Here is a 23,622-nt window from a genome sequence, read left to right as displayed (position 1 = left end):
ATAGTCACCGCCGTGAAAACCTCAAATCTTATAATCCAGATTTTGTCCGTTAAAACCGAAATCCGTTATATATGAGTTTACTTTATTTGTCTTCCTTTGTTTATGTAATAACTTTTTAGCAAATGTAGCATCAGATGAAATAATAGATTCGTTGAACTTAGTAATCAATATACACGTATATTGCCACCGCAAAATTTTGGTGTTTCGTGGTGCCATCTTCGACTGTATGCCTAGTAATGGAATTTTACTGCGCTAGTTTTCAGCGTTTGATATTAGTGTGTGGGTTTGAGGGGTTTCCTCCATTTAGGGGACTTCACACGTCATTACAGCTTTAGTCCCGGGGAAATTGCTCCCACTAACAAGTGAACAGGAAACTGATTGGGCTTCACAGCTTATCTAAAAGCAATAATGAAATGGTAGGTCCCTATTCTTGCAAGTAATCGAACACTGGTTATCCAGCTAGTAGCCTAGTGACTATACTGAGTTAAGGGTAAGGGTAAAGCTATCCCTGGAACAGGCCGTGAAGACCCATATGGTTGTGAGACATTGAGGCTCCCACGTTATCTAGACAATCGGTTCATAGATCGAGCGCCGGCTTCAATTTACTCCCCAGGAAAATTATTTAATTAATTCCTGATACTCATTTCTGTTAGAGGCTGAGTCGACCCCAGGGCCATAGTGCGGCTGGAAGGATTAAGTCAACTGAGGAAATCCAATTACCTCATCGGGACTTGAACCCGCGACCTTCCAGCTTGTAGCATAGTGCCAGAACCAACTACGCTACCGCGTGCCTCAATTATATTGCGTTACCAAGGATATCTTTAAAACTGTAATCATGGGGGAAAAATCGTATCTATTCCCAGATCTCTTCGAAAAAATTAAAATTCCTACACAACTTACCGAAAAGGGCATTAAAACGTACAAACCGGTGTCTACAAATGGCATTAGACAGGTATTATTTAGAGCTTAAGTTCCTCGACTTTCTGTCACACTGCTCGTCTTTGATATTTAATAAGACTGTTCGACTCGAGGAAACGTTTCTCCCTTTTTTTACGTTCAATTTACGTTTCCCTGGTGATAAATTCCATTGATGTTTTGCTCGTACATATATAATTTTTCATTTCAAGGAAGAAATTCTCTTCGAGGATAAATAGGACGCACGTGGAACTACCAGGTGGAAAAAAGCTGTACGAAATATTGTGCGCTAAGACGGGCGTTTCTTAGTAGGCAATTCAGGTCGTATATCGCGAAGTTAGTAGCCACATTTCCATCCCACGTCATTTCATGTTGGATTTGAGGTGGAGAGTGACATTGGGGCAGGTTTTCTCCGAGCACTTCGGCTTGACGAGCCAATTTCCATTACAGTAACTGCTTCACTTCTCTCATCCATTATTGGCAGCTGATACAGTGGGCCATGTAGGACCCAAGTACCAAGGGACCCACCCTCACTTCAACTTAACAACAAAATTTGAATTTGTAGTTGCGAGATTTGAGATTCTTATCCCGGTGAATATGAAAATGACTTTATTCTGAGATGTGGTTCCACGAATTCTGGTAGAAACTTACAGACGTTTCGGAGGAGCTTGCTGCCTCGATATTGAAGGCAGAAGGGTAAAGCGCGCATCAAAAGTAGGGTGCAGGAAAAGAAATGGGGCTGTGTAACTGTTTCCAGCCACATTTTATTTACTACTTTCTGTACGAATAGCTGTATCCTCGTTTTCCTGAACCGCTTACTATTTTACTCTGAAGAAGAAACTAGAAGGATCCTCCGAAACGTTGGTATATCCCCAATAGACTACATGTTGTTATAATCCATGAAGCTGCCTTCTGCACTTTATATAGCTTGTTGGTCATGGATGTGGAGACTGAGGAGAAAGTCAAACGACATATAAGGTTTGTGTACATTGACTGAAGTTCATTTTACGTCATAGAAAGCAAGACGATCCTTTGAAATACAAGAACTACTTGCGCTGCTTCGTGAAGGGAAAATGGACAAGTGCAGATACCGCGTACGTGAACTTAAGTATCAGCAAAGAAGACGGAAAGGCTGACCTCTCAACAAAGAGACTGTGAAATCAGGGCCGACTTCTACCACTTCGAGCCTAAAGAGACGATAGTTTCGCCTGCTATTTCCACTCTGAACGGAACCTGGTGTTTCCTTACTGCCTTCTGTATTCCAACTTAAGAAGAGACTGGAAAAGACGGCCAGTCGAATCGCATTGGGTGAAGAAGGAAACGACACTAAAGAGAATTCGAAAAATTTTAGGAAGGCGCATGTTCCAGCAACGTTCACCGCTCAAATTCACATTCATCACGCACAGTTATCTTCTCCAAACCAGAGGTCACGATTATTCCTAAAAAATATTCCAATTTACGGTGAGAAATATTTCCATCGGATGAACTAAGCATCATGTTACTATGTTACTAACATCCGGACTTCACAAATTCAGGTAACTGCTTCATCAGCGACAGGTTTGTCCTTAAGAGAAGACCATAGCGGTCCACATCTGGTATGAGTTCACAGTGCCACAGAGGCCTTACGGATTTGAAGAGAGGACAGACAGGTAGATAAAAGAAGGAAAGCTAGACTGATAAGACGAAAATAAAAACAGATAAGCAAAGGTAAAAGATAAAGTTGTCCCTGTGCTTAACTCTAAGCATTACTACATGAAGACGTACGGGGGAGTGGATGTAAACACGTAGAGTCACATTTTCTTGACCTCGGCACTAGTTGGAGGTGAGTGGTCAGCTTCACGCCCCGGCCGCTTTACCACCCGGAAAGAGCCTCCGGTACCCATTGTGTAGGAGGTTGGGTGGGCCCCTAAGCCGGTCTGGATGACATGGAGAAAATTTTTGACCCTACCGGGACCCGAACTCCGACCTCTCAGTCGTCCAGCACGTAGCCAGTCGCTATACAGACTGCGCTATCCTGGTTCACAAAAGACAGACACGTAAATAAATACGTTCATATACGCACTGCGTACATATTCATACACACACGTACGTACATAGAAAGACAAAACAAAGAGATGAAAGGAGAGACGCGAAAGACAGAGAAGGAAGAGAAAGAAAATGTCAACAGGATGTAAGAAAGAGCAGATTGTTAATAGTATAAATCAGAAGTTTAAAGATCAGGAATCGAAGTTGGAATTTCCCCTTTTCAACCCCTACATGACACACAAGTATGGCAACCATTTTACACTCAGTTCCCGTTGCCAGATTGTTGTCTATTTACTTCTATCAGCGTTATAAACACTCCAATAGCAGTAACAAAGGCGACCAGTGGAACAGAAATTTCTCGAGCACGAACAGTACTCTATGGTCTTTCATAACGAGAGAAATACTTGTTGCGTCGTGGAATTAATCGAAGAGGGATGTGTATATGAAGTAACTAAAACATCCGGAAGGTAATGTTGCTGAAACTGCTTTGATGTTCACATTGTCTTTCCTGCTACACATCAAGACGTTTTCCATTCACGGATGAAAGGAGTTAATTACATTATACGGATATGTTAAACGGCCGGTTATCTCTCACAAAGCCACGTCTAAAACAAAGTAGGTCCATTTCTCAGCATTTCGAACGTCACCCTGTTTTGTACGCCTTTAAACAAAGACATGAAAACTGCTAAACTATTCACTTACTGTCTGATTTCTCAGCATGAAGCTTATGAAATGAATGCACAAAGGGGAAGTGGCCTCCGACAATCTGTCCGTCGGTTAGTTTCAGACTCTACTCATAGGATTGTGCAGAGTGTGGATGTGGGGCAATATATCCGACGTTATAGAGGTATATACTACCTCCTTCTTCAGGGTTGAACTGTTTTCGAATACAGTGAACAGAAAAAGTAGGAAATATGTATGGTTCTATATGTATATGCAAGCGAATAAAATCAGTTAACACCACATCTACACGGTGCCACATCCCAGAAGACTGCTTTCTTCATTGTCACCCCCGTGAAAACCTCAAATCTTACACGATCAGTTTTGTTCAAACACGCATGCGGCCTGAAGATGAACTACTAATGGTAGAAATATATAGGCGAGTATATGTCATAAGACATTGTAAGCAATCCAAGTAACTTATGTACAAGATTTTTGTATAAAAACGGTACTTAAAGGGAAATATGCCCCTGCGATTAATTAATTAAGCACTACACCATGACGTATGGGGGAGTGCAGGTATAGCTCCACAATTCTTGACCTCGATACTAGGTGGCGCTAAGTAGTCGGCTTCACATCTTCAACGCTTTACCTCTAAGGAAACAGCCGCTGGTACCCATTGAATAGGAGGCTCGGTGGGCTCTAGAGCCAGTCTCAATACTGTGGAGAAGAGAAAAATCTTATGTTCCTGCCAGGAATCGAACCCCGACCGTCCAGTCTGTAGCCCGTCGCTATTGCGACTGTGCTTTTTAAACACGGTACCATACATTATATAAATGCTCGACTATCATAACTCATACCAGTAGGAAATTTGACTTCATATAAATACAGAGAACATCTATATGTGACGTACTGTAACTGGTGTTTATACGTTAACGGTTTTGAGGTGCTACGATCCGGGCAAGATCTGTAAGTTAATGAGGACCCAGACTATAATTAGCGCACAGCGCAATATCTGCCCAGGGGGTGATTGACACTTAAGCCGACACAGGTGGTGGATAATAATAATAACAACAATAATTAAATAAGCAACGTCTACAATCAACGGACAGTACTATAGTAAATTGTAAACTCATGTTTGCGAGCTGATCACCCGCCCAAGGAGTCCTACCGAATGGGTAAGATCTAGAAAAACCGAAGTGAACGGAGAAGTTCATGGAGGTAGGCCTAGGCCCACTGGGGCTGTGGTGCCAAGGAAAAAAAAATACTCATGTTTGGGCTTGCTAATATTCAGTCCAGAACATTCTGTCTTCTCGTCTGCTGTCTAAAAACATAAAAAACCAGAATATACAAAAGTTTAATTTTGCCTGTGGTTCAGTATTGGTGTGAAACTTGGTCTCTAACATTAAGGAAGTGACACAGACTGAGGGTATTTCAGAACAGGGTGTTGAGGAGAATATTTGGACCAAAGAGAGATGAAGTGACAGGAGGTTGGAGAAAACTGCATAATCAGGAGCTTCATAACTTGTACTCTTTTCAAAGTATATTTAGAATGATCATGTCAAAGGGAACGCAATGGGCAGGGAATGTAGCATGAGTCGTGGCGTAGCTGAATGCATATAGGATATTAGTCGGAAAGCCAGAAGGAAAGGGACCACAAGGTAGATCAAGATGTAGGTGGGTGGATGGATCTTAGAGAGATAGGATGGACTGGTATAGACTGGATCAATCTGGCTCTGAATAAAGACTAGTGGACTGCTCTTGTGAACACGGTAATGAACTTTCAGGTTCCATAAAAGCTGGGAAGTTCTTGAGTAGCTGCACAATTGGCGACTTCTCAAGAAGGGCTCAGCTCCATTGTGTTAGTTATTATTTGGGCCTTGTGATCTCCAGTTAGGCCCTGAACTGTTGCTGTGTTATTGCTCCCAACCATCATCAAAGTAAACCATGATCAAAATAAAGTTGAAAAAAAGTACATTTGTTCATTTGTGACAATGTTGCAGATGGCATCACTGTTGCGAATGCTGTGTTTATTTATAAACATTTCAGTAGATGAAAATTAATTATCATGTAAGAACTGGAGCAATTTTATCTGTGTCAGCTCTTATCGTCTGGAAACATCAAAGTAAAATTTGCAATCTACGTCCTATGAAGTTCTTTCCTCTAGTGAAGTAGAACCGGCAGATTAAAAAGGAAAGGCAGCACGTGCTTTCTTTGGAAAAGAAAGAGTTATTAAACATATACACACAGTTAAATTAAGAGGATATAGGGTCATGCTATCTCATGGAGAATATAATTTCATCTTGACGTAATCAGCGCTGGAGTATACATGCTGTAATTTCAACGGCAGATCCATGAACACGTGACTTATATTTAAAGTCTGTTACTTCATTCATTACGGTACACTGCAGAAAAATTATTCCGGAATACGACAAATGTTAAGCGCGCAAGATCTGGTTCCATACTGACATCTCTGCATACTAACAATCAAATAAATGTGGAAGTATTGCTTCTTGACGATGGGAGACTCATAAAATAATTCAGGTTAATTGAATTTATAGATTAAAATTTCAAAGTTACGCTTTATGCTTTAATTTATTAATTAAACGACCCTGTCTATGATAAGATGATTAATAAATATGGAGCAGTTTGTAGAAGTGACAGGGGGAACAGGAGTACTCCGGGAAAACCTGCCCTAATACCATTCTGTCCATTAAAAGTGTCACATTACCTGACCTGGGATTGAACCCGCGTCACCGAGGTAGGATTCCGGCGACTAATCGCCTAATCCATGACGCGGTTCTCTGTGCTTGGTTAACTATAAGTAAAGACAAAAGTGTTTCAATAAAAAGTGTTCCAAACGAAAGCTTCATAGGCTAATAAGATTTATATTTTATGTGATGTAGTTTCAGAAATTACCGAGAAGTTTCAGAAATACTATTTAGAGTGTGCAGAAAATACACAGATGTCAGCCATGAATTTTTTCCACTTTTCCAGGCAGCAAAAAGACTAGTGACCTTTCAACTAAAATATTGATAACTGCGATTTCTGATATTATAACAGATGAAACTATCTTAAAGATAAAGGAAATAGCTGCATTAAAATTTTATGAAATAATCGCTAAATGTATTCTAGATTCTGGTGAAGGCTGAAGAAACTGGAGCATTACAATTATACAACTCGGAAACTGTAAAGTGCAGGAAGGTTGTTTACGTGACTTGAGCGAACCTGAGAGAGAATATGTTAGGGCCAACTTAATGTGGCATGGATGAGGAACGAAATATTTAATGTCTGACATTTCATCATGGATTAGTATAAACATAAATACGTTATACAAATATGTATATTTTACCGTCAAACACATACATTATTTATGAATAATTATGCTCCGAGCCACGATCACATTGAATGACGCGGAAGGGTGACAAATACGTTCTGTAAATAATGAGTCGATAGTTATTTCTCTCCAGACAAATTTAATGCGTGATTTATGCTAGCTTTGCAACGTTCATGGCTACCAAATTTAAAATGTCTGATACTAACTTTAGTTTTACATGTGTATGCACATTTCAGATATATACTGAATAACGAACACAAACGTTTCAAATTAAAGTAGAAGGAATAAGTTCTGGTTTTTATATCAATGTAACAAGAATGAAATCTCGTATGAAATCTAAATTTTCATTAATTAGTTTACCCATATTTCATTTGCAAAAACTTCAATGATTATTTGCAAGACTTCTGATATAAACACACTTATTCACCTCCGGCTTTAATGCAACTGAAAAAAAAATATACAATCTCTTTTTAATTAAAATCACATCACTTGTTGCAAGTTTCGGCCTTACTTGGCCATCTTCAGGCAACTGTTCACTTTTTGAAAACCGTCACACTGCCTAAATTAAGTCAGTATATTTCAACGCTACTGTACTATCGTTGTTGGCACTAAAACGTGTTCGTTTGAGAACGAAACTTCTCTCCGTTCCGTGTTATTTTCCTTTTACATCCTCCATGTTTGTATGTTCATTTTATCTAGGGACATACGCCCAACTAGTGAGAACATACACAAGGAGGAGGCACAAACATGGAGGCAGCAAGAGGAAAATAACGCGGAACGGAGAGAGAGTTTCGTTCTCAAACAAACACGTTTTAGTGGGAACAACGATAATGCAATAGCATGGAAATACGTGTATATTGACTAAAGATGTAGTGCAGTGCAACGGTTTCAAAACGTGAACAACTGTCTGAAGATGGCCAAGGAGGGCCGAAATATGTAGCAATTGAGGTTATTTTGATGTTATTTTAAATTAAAGATAGATTGTGAACATTTTTAATTTTCATTAAAATCCGAGGTGAATGCAACAGGATGCTCAAATATAATATTCTGATATAAACAGAGGGATAATGAGATACACGGCCTGAATACACATATACGCATCGTACACAACTGCACATGCGTCCGACATTAAATTCACCTAACTAATAGGCCGGTCTAGAAAACCGAGATCAACGACCGTGGGGATCCGTTACGCTGACCACGCGACACCCTCTATCCGCTAAAGTTGGCACTAACTTCGCCGACAAGCAGCGGTCGTTCGGTCGGTATAATTCGCTTGCGGACTACAGGCCAAGGAGCTTAATTGAATAGGAAACAGTGCGTTTACCGTTTCTGTTTGCTCTGTCTTAAAACCAGCCAAGTTTTGGCCTTAAATATGTATTTTAGAATAAAACACTCGAGTCGTCTTATGCACGGTCAGTTAGCTGTTATTCATGCATTATATTTTTGTAAATGTAATCCGACTTATAACAAAGCGCACGGATACATTACATCATAAATGTTAAATTTCAATATCATATCAAATTAACTTTTCAGTTCAATTTCAAATTATCAAACTTTACACCAGCAGTTTCAGACACAGCTTGTAATTTCTTGAAATTATGCTATTGTACATTCTTGCTTTGGCAAGTCCAGAGTTCGAATTTTGTGTTTTTCTTCATTTCATAGAAGTAATGTCGGATTAGTAGCTAAATGAATTGAGACCGCTACCTTGCACGTCACTAAGAATTCGTTGTAAACAGTCGTTCTGCCGTTCGAGTCTATTAACGTTGGAACCGTATAATGTGGCGTTAAATAAAGTAAATCAATACCAAAGAAGAACTGTCTGTTAGAAGGGTAAAGTTGTCCTTATGCTTAACTAATTAAGCGCTACGCCATGAAGGCGTATGAGGGAGTGGATGTATAGATCCACATTTCCTTGACCTCGGCACTAGTTGGAGGTGAGTGTTCAGTTTCACGTCCCGGCCGCTTTACCCCCCGGAAAGAACCCCCAGTACCCATTGCACAGGAGGTTGGGTGGACCCCAGAGCCGTTCTGGACCATTGGTGAAGTGAAAATTCTTGACCATCGAACTCCGACCCCTACGTCGACCAGCCCCTAGCCAGTCGCTATACCGACTGAGCTATCCCGGCTCAAGAACTGTCTGTTAAGGAAATGTTTTATAGTCCTCCTTTGTATATGTATGTATTCCACCATGTATTAATATTTAATTCTAACTTTCGATTCAGCGTCATCTTCACGCAAGGAAATATAACACTCCCAATATGTACATAAGAAGTATATAGCGATATCTCTTTTTCTCAGATGATCACAAGGTGCTGATTGCGAGGCAGGCGGTTAATAAAATTCATTGTAGTGGAATAATTAACTATAAACCACAGAAATGTACTGTTCAGGTGTGGGTGTGATTCTGTACCATCGAATACTCCAGTAATATTTAGCTGCAACCTGGATCGTGAAATGAAATTTTGTATAGTTTTGTGTTTCGTAATTAATGTTCAAAATTTTAAATAAACTTACCTTCAGTGTTAGACTTCAATCTCAATATACATCATGCACGTGTTTAAATATGTGTAATAAAACTACGGTGTGCAATATTGAGTCTGCTATGTAGCTACGTTGCCAGACTTCTGGAAAGAGCCTAACAAAATTTTAACCGTAGATATTACATCATAAATTTTAATCTCTCTCTCCTCTGGTGTGTACATTCCTTTCATCCACAAATGGACTACGTATCAGATGATAATTTAATTTACATACCGGTACAAGAAAACAAGATTCAGATGATAATGCACAGGAAGATTAGATCATTATTTTTGCTTCTTTCGTAAATCTATTTCGTAAGCAAGTGTTTTCAGAGTTGTATAGACCCGACTACATTAGTTGCTGAAATGCTTAGGAGCCAGGGCACTGGATCGTTTTTGACTTGAAATAAATCAGACCCAAAACACAGAACTGAGATGTTCATATATGATATTAAAACGAAAGAGGCCATTATTTACTGCTCTTTATGCTTTTCAGCGAGCACACATTTCTTAGAATGTACATGCTTCCAAAATTGTAGCCTGAAAAAGATAACCTTTGCATCCCATCCCTTTATAAGATCTGTTCAAGATACAGTTGTATTATTTAACACTGACCACCAGCGAATACCATCTTGAACTTTCAGTGCACGTCAAATTTAAACGTGATGCTCCATAACATAATGAACCTTTGCAACGAAAACCTTCTCAAAACTGAATGTCTTGACTTTTTATTTCTTCTGTGATCTTAAATAAGGCAGCGTATTAAATGCAATAACCTCAAATAACTTCAAATCCTTCTCATACAGTAGATGTGCTATTGCATGTTATGCCTGGTCACCTCTCCTTGCTAATTCTATCTCTCTGCTTATATAGTAATCTCTGTCATTAGGCTATCACCCCTGAGTTTGACATATTCTTCGTCTTAGTGTGTTCTGGTATAGCCAGCCAAGAGTTGAGATCTCTACTTATATCGTTCCTGTTCTTCTTGCATCTGTCTCTCCATGTCCACTTCTGTACCCTATTACTGTTGGTAACCATTGTTTTTACATAAGAAACTTAGTCATTATTTCATTAGCCAGTAAATTATTCCTCTCATGATTAGGGCTATAAATATTTCTGTTTCTTTCTCTAAATTTATCTCTTCATTTGAGAGTTATGATATTTAATAAATATTTAAATTCCATTTTGCTTTCATTATTTAACTGTCGTCCTACAAACATTGAGAGATTTTATCCTTAATATAAAAATGTAATACTTCATGACAGAGCCGTCACAGTAACCGAGCGGTCTAAGGCATGAACCGTCTTCGCTCGCTTGGACGCTGAGATCGTGGGTCTTACTTACGAGGATCCATTCTTGAATAAGAACTATTAATTTTAATTTTAACTTCAAGGAGGGTCGAAATTATAATAGCCTTACACATGATTGATAAGACTCAAAATTAAATTCGCTGACAGCGTTTCGAATAAAATCCGTTGCCAAAGCAATTCAGAAATTTTGAGCAGATATATCAGCAAATTTTATGTTTATTTTATTATTGATAGTGGGGTGGAACTAAGTCCCTTGTACTGCGGCCACTTCTGGCCTATTGTACCAGCCCCAGATTGTGGAGCAGTTGGTGGAATGAAGATTGGCAGGGGAAACCGAAGTACTCGGAGAAAACCCGCCCCAGCGCCACTTTATCCACCACAAATCCCACTTGACCAGACCCGGGATCGAACCCGGGCAGCCGCCGTGGGAAGCCAGCGACTAACCGCTTGACGTATGGCGGTGCCATCAAAATTTTATGTTAATTTTGGTAGTTTGTAATGAGAACAGAAGTATCAAGTAGCTAGTTAGTTATTTAGTTAGTGCACCTGCTCCTCTGCAGGAAAAGGAGATAACTGTTATGTTTCTGAATGTGACAATATATTTTGCAGGCTGGGAAGCAAGTTTTCTACAGCATTTTGATACAAGTTATGTCTAAATCTTCATGAAATGTCTCATATTTCTGATTTATAATTCCAAGCTAAAAATTCGAAAGTTATCCTTCAATACACATCAGACCATGGCGGAGACTAAATTCATAATTAACGTCAATCATGTTGTGACTAAATCATTTTCCCCAAATTACTTTTAGCAGTTAACTCAATTCGGACGCACTGTTTCCACGAACATGTTACAGAAAAACTGAAAGCCTGATACCTGGGTGCCGTCAGTTCCCCTCAGGACAGGAAACCAGTCACTGTGGAGTAAAACTAACGCGAGAGAGAGAGAAAGAGAAACAACAGATACAAAGCGAATGATCTATAGCAAGATACCTGAAACGTTAAAATACATTCCCAGACCCAGAAGATGAAGACTAATAGTAGAAGATTCAATGTCTGGAACCAAAATTAAAGAAAACAACAAGGACGAGGTTACTGTGTAAAACTATCTGAAAATTCACTTCTTCTTCGGAAGGAAAATAAATATTTCAGCTACATTTCTTTCTGTCATGTACGACACGACAAAATACAGACTAAAATGAGTTGACAGCAGCACTCAGCTCATTCAGATAATGTTTCTATCGATTGGATTTTGACTCTATAAACTTTCGGGAAAGCGAAGAAAGGGACTGCACAGTGAAGAATGCTGAAAACCTGTGGTGTAAAACCCTTAAACACAACTTCGCAACACAGCGGACCTTAAAACGCCGTTCTTTGCAAAGCCTATAAACAGGAAATAAGAAACATGTTTGAAGGAGTGGGGTCGTTTAATTACGGCCACGTGCCAATTATTGGAATCATTGCGAAACGTGACCAGCTCCGGACGAGCTAATAAACATCTCCCCTCGGTCACCAGGCGATGGGGTGTGGGCAGCGGTTGTTATTGAAGGGGCCTTAGGGGTGGTAGTAGTGAGTGTGATTTGCTGTTTGCACGTACCAAGTATAGGATCGTGTGATGCGATGTTATGATTCCCTTGGGTCCAAATGTCCAAAGGACTAAACGGAACAGGCGTTTGTCTATTCATTCGAGCTATACATTATTGTAGTGACTGGGTGCACTACAGGTGCTGCACCTACAATACAGTGATTCGATCATATTGTCGTCAAACGTTTTGATTGGACGTGACAGTACAAAGGGTCGCAGTCATACATTTTGTAAAGCCATTCATAATTTCATGACCGCCTCTGTGGTCTAGTGTTCAGAGCTCCTGGCTACAGATCCAGAGGTCCCCGTTTAAATTCCGTGCGCTACAAGATTGTCTGAGAAGTAGTGGGTCTAGAACGGGGTCCATTCAGCCTCATGAGGATAACTGAGGAGCTATATCAATGAAACAGCGGCTCCGGTCTAGAAAACTGAGATTAACGGCCGTGGGGATCAGTTGCGTTGACCACACGACACCCGCCATCAGCTAAAAGTTGGCGCTAACTTCGCCGACAAGCAGCGGTCGCTCGGTCGGTATAGTTCACTTGCGGACTACAGGCCACGGAGTTTTTTGCGATATTTTTTTTTTAATATTTATAATTTTATAATGCGTATTTTAAAAACACCTATTAGACCTATATATTAAGTTGTTCCATTACGTCTGGTCACAACTTAAACAACCAACTCAGCGGACTGGAGTTTTTGAGAAGCCGGTAGTCACTGAAACAGTCAGGACAATGCACGCTTTTATCAAGTACTGAGGCTCATTACTGTATTGAAAATAGCCTGCCACACCATATGCCAGCTGAGTCCAATCTACATCCTTATACCCAGTTTCTCTAAGATCCACTTTAATATCATCTCCCATTCATACCTGGCTCTCCAAGTGGTAGTTTCATCTCAGTTTTTCTAATAAAAATGTTGTGCTGTGTTCTACTATTACCCCCCCCCTCTCTCTCTCTGTCTCCCCGAGCCACGAATGAGCATGAGAAGAAACGTTTAAATCTCGAAACGTATAAATCATTAGCAATATTTCACGCTCCTCTATACGAACACATTTGCATATACGTTAAATTGTAATTACTAAGATAAGCGAAAGGAGTATGTCAGTTACGCGTACTGCGTTGAAGAGGATGGTTTGAACTGTACGTGGATATGAGATGCTGATGATATTTATGAAGGGCAAAGAGTCTTGCTCATTTATTTTGTGACTAGGCTTTAACAATTAAAGCGATAAAGGATGATATACGTGGTAGAGACGTTAATTTCGTGTTTTATCGCATCATATTACAAGGTATTCACATACACTTACACAAATCCACATCTGCCCTCAAAATAGTTGCCGTTGGCCGCTATGCAAGTCTACCAACGTCTCTTGTGGCAATGACCACCTCCTCGGACGACTGAAATCTACGACCACGTAGCTTTGCTTTCACGCGATGAAAGAGAAAGAAATCGCATGGTGCGAGATCAGGTGAGTACGGAGGGTGAGGCAAAACGGTGACCTTTAGCCTTGCCAGTTCTTCTTGGACAAGAACAGAGCGATGTGCATGGGCGTTGTCGTGTAGCAACGGCCAATTCTTCTTATATCAAATGTTTGTTAGGGGATTTGTCTAGTTTTTGGCAAAACTTGATGTTTGCCCGTTCTTCAAACTGGACGTAATGGAGAATCCTTCCTGTCAGGATTTTTGGATTCTCAACTCTGACTCGAAACAGGTACTGTAAAGTTGCGAGTAATAACTGGGCTGATACTTACGCGTACAATCTCTGTGTAGCTATTGTTTCTGAAAATACTTTAACCTAACATTTGAAGCATTACAATATATAACTCAAATTTTGAAATATTTACTAGTTTGGATGAATTAAAATAATGTTTCAATAAAATTGCGAAGCGAGGTAGCTATATTAGTTTAAAATTCTACCTTGAAATACGGATCAGAATCGCAAGAGTCTCCATAAACAGCACTACGTTTGATTGCAAAAGGAAAATTGAAGTTCGTAGTGGCTGAGGCACTATGCTACAAGTCGGAAGGTCGCGGGTTCGAATACCGATGAGGGCATTGGATTTTTTTCAATTGACCTAATCCTTCCGGCCGCACTATGGCCCTGGGGTTCACTCACCCTCTAACAGAAATGAGTACCACGAATTAATTAAATAATTATCCTGGGGAGTAAAGCGCGGGCGGCGCGTAAGGCTGACAACCTTACCGCCATCTTTGAGCCGATTGTCTAGATAATGTGGGACCCTCAACGTCTCACAACCCTATTAGCCTTCACGGCCTGTTACAGGGATAGCTTTACTTTACTTTTTACTAGTGTTTGGGTCCCAGAGTATTCAGGAATAAGGGATAGCCTCCATTTTACAGAGAGGAATGTTTCTACACGGAACCAACTTTTGGGACGATACCGTCGTGAAAAATGTCAACAAATCAATTCGAAATATTCTGCTTTCATCACACGTCAGAATCAGCAATTGGTATGAGAGCACATGTCAGCATTGGAGGCTGCACCCTTACGCAGCCAGTCCTTGATCTCGTTCAGACAGAATATGAGAAAAGATGGTTTCTGTTTCGAACGCAAGAGAGCACTGCTGGTTTTTCCGAGGCATTCTGCACCAGGTGTTACCGGCGATTACTTTGCCAGACATTTCTTGTGACTCTACTTTCTTATTTCACTTTGCTTTAGAACGACATACTTGTTTAAAATTAATACGGGCCGGAAACTTTAAATTTGAGGTTTTTGCCGGTGTGAAAACGTAGATTTTGGTCTTACTGAAGATCAGTAGGTGGTTACCAGCGTTCCGAAGAAGCCTGCTGTGTCCATGTTCAAGGCATAAGTGAGCTAACCCAGAAGTCCGGAATCTAGCATGTTACGTAATAAATAATATTGATATACAAAATTCTTTAACAACGCCAATGTAAATTCTAAAGCATATAATATTATTCCGACCGTCTCTATGGTCTAGTGTTCAGAGTTCCTGGCTACAGATCCAGAGATCCCAGGTTCAATTACCGGCGCTACCAGATTTTCTAAGAAGTAGTGGGTCTAGAACGGGGACCACTCAGCCTCGTGAGGATAACTGAGGAGCTATTTCAAGGAATTGGCGGCTCCGGTCTAAAAAACCGAAATTATCGACGGTGGGGAATCGTTGCACTGACCATGTGACATCCTCTATCCGCTAAAGTTGGCACTAAACTTTGCCGACAAGCGGTGGTCGCTCGGTTGGTATAGTTCGCTTGCGGACTAAAACCACGGAGTTGTATACTTTTTTTGCAATACTATCAGGCATTATCTGCCATCCACTCACTTATTTACACCTAGAGACACAGTCTTGATCTTGAATATATTATACCATCAGAGTTTTCATATATTTTCCAGTACTCAGTCTTTAATGATGAAGTATAAAATACAGTCTCTTATAATTAGCATCCAGTCATTCGTTCATACCTGCTCTTATTCGTCGTGGGCAGTAACACAGAATCGGGAAATCCCCGCTCACTTCCCGCTAAACTGAACTGTCATGTGACGGTATTTACTTATACCAGAGGTCCATGGGATTCCCCGCAAGTTTAATGCGTGTCTGTATAAATGATAGTACTCACGGTTCATGTCGAGAGAGACGGTGCTGGAAATGGGCGCCACCAAATTGTTGTTGCTGGCCTGACATGTGAATTCAGTGTGAAGATGCCGTCGCCCTAGTTTCTCGAGACGAAGAACATTCTGCACTCGACGATCCGGCACTTGCTCATACGAATCGTCCAGCAAAGCATTCTCCTGCCACCACGTCACTCTGGGAGTTGGACGGCCTGCGTCACACCAGAATGGGTACATTACTTAGGAATCATGTTCCTATCAAGTGTATTAGTCCACTCAATTGATCTAGTCTAATATAAATTAATAAATAACATGAATGTCATTATAGAACTTAACCTTTTTCGCCATTCATTATTAAGGCATCATTAACACAAACCCGATGAATTCCGTGGTACAAGTCCTGATGTTATGACGCAGTAAGAGCCAACATTGTCTTGGGGATTATAATATTTGAGGCGCATCAGGTAAACCTGATGATTCGGAACGGACTATAAATCTACTTCCGACTTCATGCGATTGGTTAGTAGTATACGTATTTCTGTATACAATAAGATTGTAATGGTGCTGCGTGAGGTTATGGCAACAATGTGCAGCGGGGTAACGCTATAGGGGCTGATTGAAGGCTGAAGTGTTTCTGAAGACAGCTATATTTGTTGTCAACTGTAGTCGTTTTTATGAAAAATGTTCGCTTGGAAGAATTTCTTTGAACCTGTATTTTTGCAGTATTGGATGTTATAATTTGAGTGTGAGTACGGGAAGCAGAGGCCCTTGTTTTCATTGGTTTATGGTTTATTTGATGACAATGTCAATAACTCGTATCATATAGCTTCGAAATACAGAAATATTATCGACTTCGAGGGACAGCACAATGGGAAGGAGCGTGTTCATGGTTTCATTTGAGTTACTATAGCAGCATTTGCTGGAGAGGCTGAGGGAAACCATAGAAATTGTCTTTCAGGAAATGCAGCATTTCCAGAACGTGCAGTAGAGCGTTGCCGTCAAATTTCAGCGGCAGATTCGAAAGAAACCTTAGGTTCTTACGACTGAATATCAAATATATTTCTAATATTTGCAAAATCTCGCATGCTCCTTGCATTGTAAGCTCTGTGCAAACATTTGCAATGCTAAATGGGATCAATATTTAACGATTACTAGACATAAAATTAATAATACCTACTGACCTGCGGTAAGAAATTACTGGTTGAGAGAGAGAGGTTTTATAAGGTAGAATGGAAAATAAATTCTTGTTTAAGGATATTGAGCCATTGTTAAACTGACGTATGGGTTTCCAATACGCTTTTATTGGAAGAATATGAATTATCTCTACCGCGACGTTCTGCATAAATTTACTGAGTATTTATATGCGAGGATAATAGCATATAATGGAGATATTTAGCTTACGGGAATGCTGGTAATAAAATACTCAGGGGAGAACATGATATTTCTTAACAGTTTCAAATAAAAGGTAACAATGGATATATTTATAAGTCCCTGTGGATATTTACTGCACAATGTAACCACTCGACACCCACATTTTAGAATGTGAACTGTTGTTCTTAGTTCCCAATTGCAATAGCTAAAATACAAAATCCGGATTTCAAGGCTCCAAACATCGATTTCCTTTCCGTGCATTCGGTGTCTCTCTCCTCCTACTTCAGCATGAAAATTCCCAAAGGTACAAAACCCAATAGCCGTTCTTCTGATCGGGTTCACAGGGAAGAGTTTCAACATGTGCTTCTACTCTTCTGTGTAAGGAAGAACTCGCAGCAGTCAAATGTTTGGGTTTTCAGTCATTTGTCCGTGTGCATGTCCGTAATAAATTCATAATTAACAAGGTTTCATAAAAATGTACATAAACAACATGTGCCTGGAGACCCCATTGTATTTTTCAGTCTCTTACCATTAATAATACGAAGAGTATAAACATGCAAACGTCTGTGGTGGGAGAGGCTCTAGAGCTAATATTCTAAAATATTGTGTAGAAGTGGAGCCCGATAACTCGGTTCATATAGTGGCCATGTTAAGGGGGGGGGGGTAAGAAGAGGAACTGCAGTTTAACTTCCGACAGAGATTTTCGTCTTTCCCACAGTGACCAGACCTACCTGGGGCCCAACCAGCCCCCACGTAATGTACACCGGTGGCTCTACCTCAGGAAGTAAAGCGGCAGAAGCGTGAAACTCACCACATACTACACCTGCTCCTGAGGTTAAGAATGCGCGAAACTCCATGGTGTGATGCTTTATTAAGCAAAGGGAGAAATTTACTTTGTTTTTAATAAATCTTTAAGTATTGTATAACACTGGTTATGGTACGTCTTTAAGAATAAAACAGAACAGTGTTGAAGCAAAATGAAAATTTACATTACAAATTGATAGTGATAAATAATTAATAATTTGAGACAGGCATGTAAAATATTGTGCAGAGATGAGCAATAAACATGCCTACAAACACCAATCGTTTTTAATGTTTGCCTACTGATTGCAAATATGTTACAATTGTTGAAGTTACTTTTGACAAATTTTGCGTAGTCATACGTAATTATAACTAGTGGGAATTATGAATCGAAATGGTTTATTAAATTATATAATTATTCGTCTGTAGTTCATGTTTGTTTCACGACATGTGAAGGAATGTGGTTATTTGTACAGTTTCTTTGTTAACAAGGGCACACCCCAAGCCTCGCATACGAGAATGCAGTACCCCTTTATGGCGTGCCCCTTAGCCACGGCCCCATCGATTGATTAAAGGTGTGGGTATCATACACCAAATAGGACTGAATTATCCTCTATCCTCACAGCATACTGGCAGGACATTCTGTCCTAGCAACCATTACATGCTACACGGCAGGTTTAGCAGTTCTATCACTGTTATTGATTAGGATTATTAGACGTTTAATATACGCTTCCGGGTCAAAAAGTAAATTGCAAACCTTCCGAATATGAAATGCAGGGGGGCTAATCGGCCGACTGCGACATTTGGGCGCAATATTTTTTGTTTAAATTTAGCTCTGATTATTACGCAGGCTGTATTCACGACGCGTCATGTTCACATGGCATACACGTCCGTAACCAACAGGCTTGTTGTGTTAATCGAATTATTTCTAAAATTTCAAACCTCTGTTACCAAATTATGATTTCATTTCTTTTCATTCACTTTTCGAACATATTTCCAAATATCACAGATACCAAGCTTAATGAAAGCCGGTCACGGTAGCCGAGCGGTCTAAGGCATGTACTGTCTTCGCTCGCTATGAATCTGGGATCGTGGGTTCGAATCCCATTAAGCGCATGGATGTTTTGCGTTTGTTTGCGTGTGCGTATTTTTCTGTGTTAGTGTACAGGTAGAGGCCTTGCGACAAGCTGATCACCCGGTCAAGGAGTCCTACCGAATGTCTAAGAACCAGTAATCAGATGTGAAACGGACAGTTTCATGGAGGTAGACCAAGGCCCAAATTGCGGTTGAAGCGCGAAAGAAAAAGAAGCTTAATGAAGAAGGGGCGTCGAATACTGATTTAACAAAAAAAAATGCGTTCGGCTTCTCTTAAGCATAAGATTTATATTAGGCAGGGAACAGAATTTGAAAGGATAAGAAGATTTTAAAAGGATGAAAGCACGGTTAAATTCAGAACGTGTTAGGAAGTGGGCGCGGCCTCGTCCAGTACCTTTCAGTCGGCTATGGTAGAATGACGATATTTCAGCATCTTCCGCCTAGTAGATTACTCTTATCAAGATCCGTGTTTTAAAGGTATTCCGTTTTCAAAAGAGTTTCCTTTAAGTTTTTCGGAAGGAACGACAGAATGAACAGCGCTTCATTTTATTTTCACTTTCGCTCATCACACTGAACTCCTGTCCAGCGTTCGGGGCCTATAACGGAAGGAGATGTACGTACTAAAAAGTTTCGCTTCTTGAAATTTTTTACACACGACACTGTGGGACCTAATGAGACAACCAATGGCGATAACCGATAGGTTGATCGTGTAGCATACCTGCCCTCCTCCCTGTTATTCTGCCTGAATATTACGAACAATTTCACCCCACTCAAGCAGAACTATCGGAGAAAGAAATTCAGTTTACTTGAACTTCGCGTATATACCTATATAAAAACATTATTTTTAGGTATATAAAGAAGTTATGTGATTCGGAATTCTGGTATTTGTAAACCGTTAACGATAAATAATTCAACATAAAATTTATAAAAATAATTGCGGGAATAAAGGAGGATGGGGTGGGTAGGGAATGTAGCACGAATGGAGAGGAAAAGGAATGCATATAGGATATTGGTGGGAAAGCCAGAATGAAAGGGACGACTGGGGAGACCAAGGCGTAGGTGGGTGGACAACATTAAATTGGATCTTAGAGAGATAGGATGAGATATGGATTGGATTGATCTGGCTCAGGATAGAGACCAGTGGAGGGCTCTTGTGGACACGGAAATGAACCTTCGGGTTCCATAAAATGCTGGAATATTCTTGAGTAGCTGCAGAATTGGCGGCTCCTCAAGAAGGGCTCAGCTCGGTGAGTGAGCAGGTATATAAGTAGGTAGGTAAGTAAGATATTCCGAAATATCAAATGAATTTAACACATTTATCTAGCCAATTCCGAACTGATTCTCTAGGTTAAAAAATGTTGTGGATTTCAATATAAGTTGCCTGAAGTTGCTGACTAGTTGTTCCATATACGTGTACTCATAATGAAAACAAAAAGTGAAATAGACTCCGGAATTGTTGTCAGAGGACAATCCTAACATTACTCAAACTCTAAAACAAATTCTGTAAAACTGAAGGCTTACTTTGGGTGTATGAACCGCAGAGAATGTAATACAAAGCTGCATAATGACAAAGAGGAACACAAAATTGTTGTGTCATGCTGTGCTCTTACCTCCAGTGGCGATGCAGGTAATATTCACGCTGGATCCCTCGTTGTAAGGTCCGAGAATGTGGTGTGGAATATTTGTGCCTTTGTCATCCATAATTATTAGTTTCTCGGGTGGAACTGCAACAGATAAATTGTACTTGATAATCAGAGGATCTGATAGCGTAACGCTTCATTTAAACAATTAATTACGGAATTTGCTTGATTGGAAATTAAATTTTTAAAAATTAATAATATGAAATTGTGATTACTTAAAGCATACCAAAGAATATTCCCTGTTCTTAACTAATTAAGCACTAAGCCATGAAGGCGTATGGGGAAGCGGATGTATATATCCACATTTTCTTGACCTCGGCATTAGTTGGCGTTGAGTGGTCAGATTAACGCACCGGCCGCTTTACTCTCGAGTAAAGAACTCCTGGTACGCATTGGACAGGAGGCTGGGTGGGCCTCAGAACCGGTGGAGAAGAGAAAATTCTTGACCCTACCGGTACTCGAACTCCGTCCCCTCCGTCACACAGCCCTTACTCACTCGCTATACCGACTATGCTACCCCGGCTCATTGTTTGAAATACATAACACAATTTTAAACAAGGATGTTGTCCAATATTCAAAATACTACAGCATTATTTTAAAGATTAAAATAAAACATTCTTGTGATTTGACACGATAATACACGAATTTAAACAAAGACTGTTGAAATCAGTCCAACATAGGAATAAGTTTATGGTATGAATATGGGTAGTGATAAGGCTTCAAAAGCTCACCACCCTCGACTGGGTGTTCGGGGTTGCGAGGTAGGACATCGGGGTGCAGAGAGTTCAAACGCTAGCAAAGCAAGCTCGAAAGAGCAATTATAGATTAGCCAGACCCGGACAAATTAATGGGTAGAAATGAGAAATGGATTCAAGGTGTGAAGGTCGACTCAGAAATCGTAAATCAGAATTAGTGAGAGATAACTGGCAGAAACGGAGGCTACACAGCCCCATGAATTTAACACCGGGGAATAAAACGGTGACGTGAAGGTTGTGGGGGGGGTTATACGTGAAGCTGCAATTGTGTGCGAGTACATCCGTGGACCTACCTTACGTAATTTACCCGAAGGAACTGCAATACAGAAATTTCGACAGCTTTTCTTTTATTGCTAGTGGGGTGGGACTAAGACCCTTATACTGCGGCCACTTCTGGCCTACTGTACCAGGCCCAGATGACAGGTGAGGGTGATTGTGGAGCAACTGGTGGAATGAATATTGGCAGGGGAAACCGAAGTACTCGGAGAAAACCTTCCCCAGCGCCACTTTGTCCACCACAAATCCAACTTGACCAGACCCGGGATCGGGAAGCCAGCGACTAACCACTTGGGCTATGGCGCGGCCTTTCGACAACTTAATACAGCATTTCAACTAGTCACAGGCAAAGTTAGCCATTCTGTATTAAGGGAAGAACTTACGTAGGATAAAGGCAAGAGTCAGGAAATATGAGTATTTCCCCCCATAAGTGAATCGCATAACAAGTTCAGTCACTCAGAACGTAATAATAAATTCTAGCTGAAGTTAAAGGAGATATGGGTTAATTTCTTGACTTTAATCCTGAGAACTCCGATATTCAGCAAATTAATAAGAGTAAAGTATAAACACGCGTTAAAATAAATGGTTTTCACAACGGAGTGTAAAGAGAAGTTTACTGTAGCAGTCATATCCGGAGCCAACGCACATCCGACTATAATTTCCTAACATGGGGACACAAGTGTTTCGTATTTATGCTGTATTTCTCATCTACTTTGCTTAACAGTTTTAGCGTTGTAATTAAGATGGACTGTCATTCCAGTTCGAGGCTTCCACCTTGCCTTTGTTTCAGTATCTGCTTAAGGTTTCTTCCAATGTGCACAGCATTCCATATTTTGTTAAACTGTAAGGAGTTAATAATTTTTAAGAAAAATGAGAACTAAATTATGCTATCACAACAATATCCATCCACATTTAAGAATGTTACTTATTCTTACATAGATATGTTTCAGTCGTGTACTTCATGAGTCTGTGCTCACCCATATAGGTAAGGTTCGCCCACCAGTTTCAAAATTCATATCTAGCTATCCCCATACAATACATAAAAAAAATAACGCAGTGCTATTTCAGGGATTGAAATTCTCTGACATTAATGTCTCAAAACATTAAACGTTAAGTCACTATGTGAACGGTTTAAAAATTCTTGTTCACACTTGATACTGCTATTTAAAGAAATCACTATTACAATAACTATGCTGCTTCTTCAAAATTTAAAAACTCCATACAACATCACAAATATTTACTAGGTCATATAATTTCAACAGTTATATCACACTGTTAGTAATTTGCATTATATTTACTTAGTTTTCCCATATATAATTTCCGTTCACTTTTTCTTACACAACGACTATTTGAACCACTAACTTTCTGTAGCGAAGTGCTGTTCTGTTGCCTATACTAACGTGACTGAACGGTTTTATAATATTGGAGTTACTTCGAGTTTGGCCGCGCCATAACTCAAGCGGTTGGTCGCTCGCTTCCCATCGCGGGGGCCCGGGTTCGATCCTAGGTCTGGTCAAGTGGGATTTGTGGTGGACAAAGTGGCGCTGGGGCGGGTTTTATCCGACTACTTCGGTTTCCCCTGCCAATCTTCAATCCATAAAATTCTCCATCATCATAATCACCCGGGACAGGCTACAATAGGCCAATCAGTGGCTGCCGTGCCGAGTGTACCCAGTTGGACTTCATCCCCCAATAAGCAAATTGAAGAACAGTTTCTTCAACTTTACGAGTATAGTTCA

The 23,622-nt window shown here is 40.2% G+C and overlaps 1 protein-coding gene across 2 annotated transcripts in view; it reads right to left on the bottom strand.

Annotated features, from left to right (window-relative positions):
- LOC111868699 (hemicentin-1) overlaps nucleotides 1-20,930 on the bottom strand; it is a 336,801-nt gene extending 315,871 nt beyond the window's left edge. For both annotated transcript variants that reach the window (XM_023859591.2, XM_023859592.2), the window contains exons 1-2: nucleotides 20,823-20,930; nucleotides 15,954-16,157 (exon numbers count right to left, since the gene is read on the bottom strand). In XM_023859591.2, the coding sequence (XP_023715359.1) occupies nucleotides 15,954-16,157; nucleotides 20,823-20,913 (295 nt within the window). In that variant the 5' untranslated portion in view covers nucleotides 20,914-20,930. The remainder of the gene's footprint in view (nucleotides 1-15,953; nucleotides 16,158-20,822) is intronic.
- Between the last annotated feature and the right edge of the window lie 2,692 nt (nucleotides 20,931-23,622).

Source organism: Cryptotermes secundus, unplaced genomic scaffold, assembly GCF_002891405.2.
Source record: "Cryptotermes secundus unplaced genomic scaffold, Csec_1.0 scaffold1184, whole genome shotgun sequence".
In the NCBI taxonomy this organism is placed as follows: domain Eukaryota; kingdom Metazoa; phylum Arthropoda; class Insecta; order Blattodea; family Kalotermitidae; genus Cryptotermes; species Cryptotermes secundus.
Note: the sequence above shows the minus strand (reverse complement) of the source record. Positions and strands in the feature narration are given on the sequence as shown.